Below are 9,877 nucleotides of genomic sequence, written 5' to 3'. Positions count from 1 at the left end.
TATGTTCAGTTGATTCTACGTGATTAATGAAGTGATTAAGATTTAATCATGTCAATTTGAAGTGATTAACAAATCATTTAAATGTATGGATAATCATCTCGATTTTGAAGTGACTAGAGCTTAATCACGTTTCAGATGAATAACTCTGCAAATGTGAACATAGCATAAGCGTGCTTCAGATTACATCTCAGAGAAATCAATTTTGTATGTTTTATATAGATTTTCTAACATTTATAAAAACTAATTGGTTTTTTCAAGTGTGAAAATAATTACGACATAAAGACACCAATTTAAAACTATCATCGGTTGCTAGATCGTCATCCTACCAAACTTAATTAAATCAATGAAAAAATAAAACCAACATAATTTTTTTTATCAAATTTCTCTTTTACATCACATCAAAATATATTTAAGTTTACTTTAATATATAAAAAAAAGAATCTGCAACTATTACAATAATGAACTAAAGTTAAACTTAAGATTAAAAAATGTTCATTTGTTCAGTTTCTTTAATGATGTTTCGACTTTATTTTTTATTTTTATAAAAAAATTTGTGTTATTTTTTTACATACATATATTTATTGTGACTCTTCTGACCTTAAACCTTAAATTAAAATAAAAATAATGTATTGAATTTATTTTTTGTGTAAATAAACTATTAAGCCCAAAACAAACAAAAAAATATATATTTACGCTAGTTTTACTTATTAACTAAAAAAAATATATAATAATTAATAATCAACAGTTTAAAGAAATTTATAAAAAAAAAAAAAATATTCATAAATGAATGTTTGTGGGGGTTTTTTATACAATAAATTTGTGATGCCATTACTTGGTATAATCGTTAATTAAAAAAATAATAGTTTGATCTTAAAAATGTCATTTGTTTGTGCTCGTTTACGGATCACAGAGAACTGTTTTGTTAAGAAAAAAAAGAACATTCTATAGAAAATTATTTAAATTTCTTTCATTCTTGCTTTTTGACAATTACACATGATGATGATTATGATATTACATAGTAAGTACAGTGGGTATAATTAGATGCAGGGAAACAGGGAATGCTTGAGGCTTTTGAAAGTATTAAATTATTTATTATATATCTTTATTTCTTTTTACAAAAGAAAGCTTAACAAACTATAAGTATATATAAAAAAAAAACATATGCCACCAACGTTTTAAATTTAAAAATATTTGTAATAGAGTCTTGTTTTAAATTTCCGATCTAAGAAACGTTCCATAACCCTAAAATAGTAATTCGAATGACCATTTTTTTCAATTTCTTTTTCTTTTTTCACAATTTATACAGAAGCCGTAATAATAATAATAATAAGTACATTGTTTGCTTGTGTTTAATAAATGAAGGAAGGAAGGAAGGAAGACCTAACTTATTGCTTACATAGACTGACAGATCGATAAATACATATAGAGAGTGAATAGGTGATAGGTGGAGAGTAAATGAAGGGAATGTTTAATGATTTTTGGGGGAATTTTTCTAATATTTTTGTTTTTGTTCCTTCGCCTTCTTTTTCTGCATGTCGATTTGTGCGGTGGCCAAATAATTGGAGCCCTCTAAATGCAAAGTACTTTGTCTGTGGGAGTTGCGTATTAAACAAAATACCGATATTAGAAGGAGCAAAGCGCCGAGAGCAAAGAATACAATTATCAAAATAACACGTATTTTGGGAGGTACTGTAGCGGCAAAGTTCATTAGGTCGGTTATTTCGTCGGGCAGACTGTCAATACCCTCTTCAAACCACAATATGGGGAAAATTATGTCGGGGAAATTGGCCACTTGCTTAATATCGAACACTTGACTGACGGCCAAGTTAATTTGAACGCGAGCACGTGCTCTCAGTGTGGTGCCCATGTCCTGGAAGAAAAAAAAGAAGAAAATTAATAAAAATAAATCTGTCTGATTCTTCAGTTCTAAACCTGATTTTCAAATAATTAATACTTACAGGTTGTACATCAATAAACAACTGATGTTTCTCCTTTTCAGGTGGAGAAATGCCATCGACAGCAGTGCGCAAACTGTCATCAGCCAAATAGAAATGAGGGAAACTTAGCATAATGGGAGAATCTACAAACAACAAACAAAAAACATTAAACCAAAATCAACTTTATTAAAATCCAACCCCATTCCAAACTCACCATATTGACACAAGGAAACATTGAATAAACCATTTGGCGCACAAGATGGCTGACCGGCTGGACAGAAGCACATGTTGTCGGGATTCGATTCGACATCGGCGAACACATTAGTGGGTGGGGTAAAACGGAAGCCCTTAACACCGCCCTTGGTATCAACGGTTTTCTCATAGACTAGCGGCAAAAGACGACACAAGTCTTTGTCGTAAATATGCAAAATGCGGTCTTCTTTGATGTGAGGTGGAAAGATGGAGCCGTCAGTGCCATTTAAGACATTACATTCATCAGACAGCCAGTGAGGTAGATGTGAACGGCCATTGTACTTGTCGATAATACCAAATTTGGTGACATCATCCACGCCACTGAAGACAGTAACGCGATCCTGCAACCAACCAAAATATCATTAATTTACAAAGAAATACTGAATTATTTATTTCATTTTTACGACGTTTTCTTTGTTTAGTTATATATTTTTATAAAATTTTTATTCAGCAAAAAAAAACGTATGTAAATATTTCAATACTTTGTGTAGTTTTGTTTAATAATTTACATTAATTAGCGCCAAGCCATATTTATTTTTTTCTACAATTATTCTTAAAATTTATAAGCTGCATAGTTATCTACATACTCTTATTTATATGAAAGATCTATATTGTTAAACAATATTCTTTTGTTATAAAATTGATGCTGGTGGTTGAGAATTTTTTTTTTTAATTTTTTATAAATTTTGCAAAATAATATAAAAGAAGAAACGTGTGTAATTATTTTTAGCACCTCCAAATAGGTATTTATTTGTTGCTGAAATATTTAGCAAATAAATATAAATAAACAAATATGGCAAAATGAATAAGTTGTTTCATTTATATGGTAAATTTTTATTATGTATTCATTCACTTTTACTTAACTACTATTGAAATTTTATCTAAATTTTTTAGCTAATACTCGTATATGGAGTTAAGTCTTGCGACATCACGTTTCTCGAACGATATGGACCACGTTGATAAAAGAAAAAAGAAAGTGATTATAATGATGACTAAACTTTTAATGCAGAATTAAAATTTGTGGCCAACAAAATTATTTGTTACTTAAGTTTTACAACTAATATGGCAGATTTTAAAACAGTTGAAGTTTCTTAGAACTTTTAATAAATTGAAATATTTATCTAACGTTCACAAAACCTTTTAACGAGAAAAGGAGCTCGATCTGTGATCACTCATATTTCGTATCAAAAATCGATTTTTCATATGAAAAATCTCAAAAATCTAAAATCTTCAATAACTTTGTTTATAAGCGTTTAATAGAAAAAAAGAAGCTCGATCTGTGATCACTCATATTTCAGACCAAAAATCAATTTTTCATATGAAAAAACCAAAATATCTAAAATCTTTAATAAAATTGTAAATAAGCGTTTAATCGAGAAAAGGAGCTCGATCTGTGATCACTTATATTTCTGACCAGAAATCGATTTTTGATATGAAAAAATTTAAAAATCTAAAATCCTTAATAACTTTGTAAACAAGCGTTTAATCGAGAAAAGGAGATCGATCATAATAAAATTGTAAATAAGCGTTTAAACGAGAAAAGGAGCTCGATCTGTGATCACTCATATTTCTGACCAAAAATCGATATTTCATAACAAAAAATCTAAAATCTTTAATAACTTTGTTTATGAGCGTTTGGTCGAAAAAAGGAGCTCGATTTGTGACTACTCATATTTCTTAAAAACTAAAAATCGCAAATTCTTAATAACTTTGTTTATGAGCGGAAATCGATCTGTGATCACTCATATTTCGAATAAAAAATATATGAAAAAACCCAAAAATTTAAAATCCTTATTAACATCGTAAATAAGCGTTTAATCGAGAAACGGAGCTCGATCTGTGATCACTCATATTTTTGACTAAGCATCAATTTTTCATATGAAAAATCCCGAAATCTATAATCTTTAATAACTATGTAAATAAGCGCTTAATCAAGAAAAGGAGCTCGATCTGTGATCACTCATATATCTGACCAAAAATCGATTTTTCATATGAAAAAACTCAAAAGTCTAAAATCGTTATTAACTTTGTTTAAAAGCGTTTAATTGAGAAAAGGAGCTCGATCTGTGATCACTCATATTTTGTACCACAAATCGATTTTTCTTATGAAAAAACCAAAAAATTTAAAATCCTTAATAATATTGTAAATAAGCGTTTAAAAGAGGAAATGAGCTCGATCTGTGATCACTCATATTTCTGACCAAAAATAGATTTTTCATATTTCAAAAATCTAAAATCCTTATTAACTTTGTAAATAATCATTTAACCGAGAAAAGGAGCTTGATCTGCGATCCCTCATATTTCTTAAAAACTAACAATCTAAAATTCTTAATAACTTTGTTTATGAGCGTTTAATCGAGAATAGGAAATCGATCTGTGATCACTCATTTTACGAATAAAAAATCGATTTTTTATATGAAAAAACCCAAAAATTTAAAATCCTTATTAACATCGTAAATAAGCATTTAATCGAGAAAAGAAGATCGATCAGTGATCACTCATATTTTGGATAAAAAATCGATTTTTCATACGAAAAAACTAAAAAATCTAAAATCCTTAAAAACTTTATAAATAATTATTTAATCGAGAAAAGGAGATCGATCTGTGATCACACTTATTTCTGACCAAAAATCAATTTTCCATATGAAAAAATTCAAAAATCTAAAACCCTTAAAAACTTTGTTTATGAGCGTTTAATCGAGAATAGGAAATCGATCTGTGATCACTCATATTACGAATAAAAAATCGATTTTTTATATGAAAAAAACCCAAAAATTTAAAATCCTTAACAACTTCGAAAAAATCGATATTTCATATGAAAAAACTAATAAATCTAAAATCCTTAATAAAATCGTAAATAAGCGTTTAATCGAAAAAAGGAGCTCGATCTGTGATCACTCATATTTCTGATAAAAAAATCGATTTTTCATATGAAAAAACTAAAAATCTAAAATCCTTAATAACATCGTAAATAAGCTTTTAATCGAGAAAAGGATCACGATCTCATATTACAGAAAAAAAATCGATTTTTTTGTATAAAAAAAAACTTAAAAAAATGTAAATCCTAATAGCATTATAAATAAGCGTTTAATCGAGAAAAGGATCACGATCTGTGATCACGCATATTTTGTTTAAAAAATCGACTGTACTTTTTCCTCCATTAAGGTAACCTAACAAAATTTAACATAAATATCAAGGATTCGTAGGGATTGTTATTGAATGATTTTGACAACATTTCCGAAAAATTAACTTAAAATTCATTTAATTTTTTTTTCGCCCATTTTCAAATTTAAATTTTCCTAAATTCGATTCTTTGATTTTTTAAGATAAATTCCTAGAAATCCAGTATAAAATTCTAAAAGTCTGAATCACGTGAATAGTTTGTAAAACTTACCGTTGATGTACCATTTTTGCCATACATCAAGCCAAACTCTTCATAAGGCAGTTTCTGTTCTTTGGGTACAACATCTTTGGCCAATTTCAAAAGAGGATCTTCATAGCCCCACAAAAGTTGGCCCACCGACACCTGGACGAAAGGTTTAATTTTCAAAATATCCATAATACTAGCCATGGCCAAACGTAAAAATCTATAAACAGAATTACAATCAATAATATTTATTTATTTAAAAAAAAACAAATAAAAAATACCTGGCTGCATGTTTACTTTGGGAGGTGGCACTCAACATGGGTATGTTGGGCACAATAACCACATCATCATCGGAACCGGCGGATAATTCTTCACGGAAGACATAAATTTTCTTGAGATTATAACTCAAGGTGCCATTTTCATTTTGTACAATATTGACTTTTTCCCAAGATTCTCTAAACAAATTAAAAAAAATAAATAAAATCAAATAAATTTACTTATTACTTTATATACAGATAATTAGTATAACACTTACGTATAAACATAGGGACCCACTTCATCCACAATGGGCTTAGAGCCATTACTTAAGAATTCATTGGCATTTGTGACATTGTAGACATAAACGGAAATTTTTGGTTCTACTGGCGGCTTCGACCACCAGCCATACGTTTGTCCACCCGGCTTTAAAGCCACTTGAGAATTTATGATCACATTAATTAAAGCATAAAACTGACAGGCCACCAGTATGCCCAAGATCAGCAGACACACGGAAACTCCTATTGTGAACCCTGCAAAGATCAAAATCAAAACAAAGAATTTATAGTCAAGTAACAAGTAAAACAAAAAAATATTCCATTACTTAAATAAAGGAAATACAGAATGCAATTTTGTAAATGACAAAAAACAAAAAGACGTAATTCAAATTCATTATATTACAAAATTTATTATCGTTTATTAATGTTTATCGTAATAATTAATAATTAAACGCCTGATGAATGACCATTTAAGAATACAGTATGCTGCACAAGTATGTTTGTGGATAAATTTAAACATTCCAGATATCTAAATGTGATAGACAATAAGATAATAATGTATAAATGAGGTACTTTTAATCTCAATCAAATATAAAGCATTTTCTGGATCGGTACATCCTTTTTCAGCACTCTTCTGATCGTGTAAAGTATATTTAACTAACCTTTTGTTGAGAAATGGATTTCAAGAGTTGTTAAAATTAATATAATTCTTGAGTATAATTAAATTATAAAAAATATTAAGTTAGAATCAAATTAATAATATTCAAGTCTTTTTAGATTAGATAAATAACATTGTCATCAACTTTTGAGAAAACAATCGTCAAAGTGACTTTTCAAAACCGTGAATATTAATAAAAGTACTATTCTCCATAGACGGCAACACACATTTCTGATTTTATTTTCACTGATTTGTTTAATTAACATTAACAAATTATAAAGTATAAAGAAATTTTTATCAATTTTGCTTTCTAAACGAAAGAAACCTGATTTGGATTTCATTAACGATCGATCTTCGGACACAAATATTGATTTTGTACCAACAAAGCGTCATATGCCGGAAGTTTTGCTTTACTTTTTTAATTTGAAAGAAAGTACCGCTGAAGCTCACCAATTCCTCGCCAATGCTTAGTCCCCTTTTACAATGTAGAAATTGAAAGGCAGACAGAAAGACGAAGTTTGTGAGCGAGGGGTTCAATAGGTAGAGTGTGTATTACACAGGTTTAGGTTAGTTCAAAAGAGAATGAGAAAAATGTCTGCCTTTCTATTTCTGCATTGTAAAAGGGGACTTATGTTGAATGTGTTCCGTCGGTTTCAACGTGCGAGAGATAGTTGTTCGGTTCAGAAGTAGTGATTTTGACACGCAAGATCGCCCAGGCCAGACAAAAAAGTTTGAAGACCAAGAATTGGAGGCATTACTCCAACAAGATCTTGGGAGCTACTCAATCAGCAATTTCAAAAATTCATCCAAAAGCAGGTAAATTGGGTACTATACGAGTCCTACCTATTATGAACTGCTAAAATCTGGCCAGACCATCACTGGGAACCTGTACCGAACACAACAGATTCGTTTGAAGCGAGCATTAACCGGTATTATTCCATCGTGACAACGCTCAGTCACATGTTGCAATACCTGTTAAAAAGTATTTATAATGAGGCCTTTGGGATGCTACGCCTCACCAACCTTAGAGTCCGACTACTATTTGTTTCGATCAAAGCAGAACGATCTCTCTGGGATATGCTGCACTTTGGATATTGGCTTGATTTGTTCTTGACCTCAAAAGATGAGCGGTTCTTTTAGCACGAAATCCATATTTTGCCAAAAAGATGGAAGAAGGTCACACCTAACAATAAAAAGTACTTTGATCAAATTTATATTGTACAAATGTTCCAAAATAAAAGAAAGAAAAGTTTAAAAAAATCCTCAAATCATCAATGGGTCATGTTGGACCATTAAAATCGTAAAAATTACTTTAAACCAAAAAAAAAATCTGACAACCGTGATCTACATCTTGAAATCCTTCCCTTATTCAGCTGTGACACTCTAATATTCACATTGTATTTAAACAGTTTGGTTACAAAATCTAGATTCTGAATGAGTGGAGTATTACAGTTTAAAAAAATAGAAAAACCTAGATTAAAACTAAACGGAATTCTACTTTGAAACTTTCCAAAATTATAGAAGACAGTTTGGTTATCATTATCGTTATAAGAATTTGGAAAAAGATCGGTTTTTATCTCAAGATATGATCAGTTGAATGAAGGTATATGACTTCTTAACCTATTCAAAGCAATATCTATATCCTGAAAACGAAATCCAGATTATTTTGTGATTGCTATTGTATTTTGAATAGAAAATTTTATGTATAACTGTTTTTCTATAGCAAATCTTATGTATAACTGTATTTTCTATAGAAAATTGTGTGTATAACAGTTTTTCGAATATTAGTTTTATCTATAGAACAATTTGTTCAGGACAGTTTTTATAGAATTGTGTGTGTAACAGTTTCTAAAGAAATGCATATGTATAACAGTATTTTCTATAGAAAATCTTGTGTATGTATGTAGTTGCCATTAAAAATATTGTGTATAACTTTATTTTCTGTAGAAAATCGTGTGTAGAACAGAATTTTCTAATAAAAATCTTGTGTATTATTGTATTTTCTATAGAAAATATTGTGTATATCTGTAGTTTCTATTAAAAATCTTGTGTATAACAGTTTTTCTATATAATATCTTGTGTATAACTGTATTTTCTATAGAAAACTTGTGTATAACAGTTTATTTTTTTAGAAAATCTTTTATATATAACAGTTTTTCTATAAATAATTATGTTTAAAACAGTTGTTTCTTCATAATTCTTGCTTTTTGTTATAGATTGGAAAACTTGAAATTTGATTATAAACTTTATTTCTACTGATAACATGACTTGTAAAGATTTTATTTAAAAAATGTTTAAAAACATTTACATGTATTTATGATTGCTTTATTCCTATTGCTATTATTCAAAACCTTTACGACTATAAAATACAAATTAATTGTCGCTAAATCTCAATGATCTTGAGACCAAACTTGGGAAATATGAAATCATCCGCACCAAATATTCAAACAAATTCTTGCTCACATTGTAGCCATAAAACTATTCAAAATTCAAAGGCGGTGAGGCGAAAACGCACTTATGTAATGCACTGTAAGCCCTGTGTAAGCAAGAAAAAACACATACATTCACAATAATTAAATAATTATGACTATTATTATTGTTATTGTTATTTTTTGTGTGTAGAATGCGAGTATTTATAATGTAGACTACGACCGACAATTATTATTATTAGTTGTTGTTGTTGTAGTTGCTGTTGCTATTTAGTGATCTTAACTTGTCACGTCTTGTCATACAGAGTCAGTCCATCATACAAAGTGCAATTTCATTTCCATATCCATCCATACAAATATACAACGTTCAACGTTGTTCCCTCCAACAAGTGAAAACATTTTTATTTAATTTCATTTGAATTTTTATTTTTTGTTCATATTCAAGATTTGCACATTGAGTTGCATATAAATCATGTTTAATTAATTGTAATAAACGTGTAGCTTATTGGAGAATAAAATTTACAAATGACAGGCAGACGCAAAAAAATGGACTCTCGGTTTTGTGGGCTTAATGTCACATCTATTTATAAACGTGTCTCTAAAGAAATAATAAAATTCTTTGAAAATGTTTTAAAATAGTAACAAACTTTTCTTTCTTACTTTTATGTCTAGCGGCCACATTTCCCAGAATCTTTTCAAAT

At 29.1% G+C, this 9,877-nt stretch overlaps 1 protein-coding gene across 2 annotated transcripts in view; it reads right to left on the bottom strand.

Moving 5' to 3' along the window:
• Positions 1 to 495: 495 nt before the first annotated feature.
• emp (epithelial membrane protein) overlaps positions 496 to 9,877 on the bottom strand; it is a 42,957-nt gene continuing 33,575 nt past the window's right edge. For both annotated transcript variants that reach the window (XM_065511322.1, XM_065511321.1), the window contains exons 3-8: positions 6,092 to 6,344; positions 5,838 to 6,011; positions 5,584 to 5,776; positions 2,152 to 2,530; positions 1,959 to 2,080; positions 496 to 1,870 (exon numbers count right to left, since the gene is read on the bottom strand). In XM_065511322.1, coding sequence (XP_065367394.1) covers positions 1,493 to 1,870; positions 1,959 to 2,080; positions 2,152 to 2,530; positions 5,584 to 5,776; positions 5,838 to 6,011; positions 6,092 to 6,344 — 1,499 coding nt within the window. In that variant the 3' untranslated portion in view covers positions 496 to 1,492. The remainder of the gene's footprint in view (positions 1,871 to 1,958; positions 2,081 to 2,151; positions 2,531 to 5,583; positions 5,777 to 5,837; positions 6,012 to 6,091; positions 6,345 to 9,877) is intronic.

Source organism: Calliphora vicina, chromosome 5 (genome assembly GCF_958450345.1).
Source record: "Calliphora vicina chromosome 5, idCalVici1.1, whole genome shotgun sequence".
Taxonomy (NCBI): Eukaryota; Metazoa; Arthropoda; class Insecta; order Diptera; family Calliphoridae; genus Calliphora; species Calliphora vicina.
Note: the sequence above shows the minus strand (reverse complement) of the source record. Positions and strands in the feature narration are given on the sequence as shown.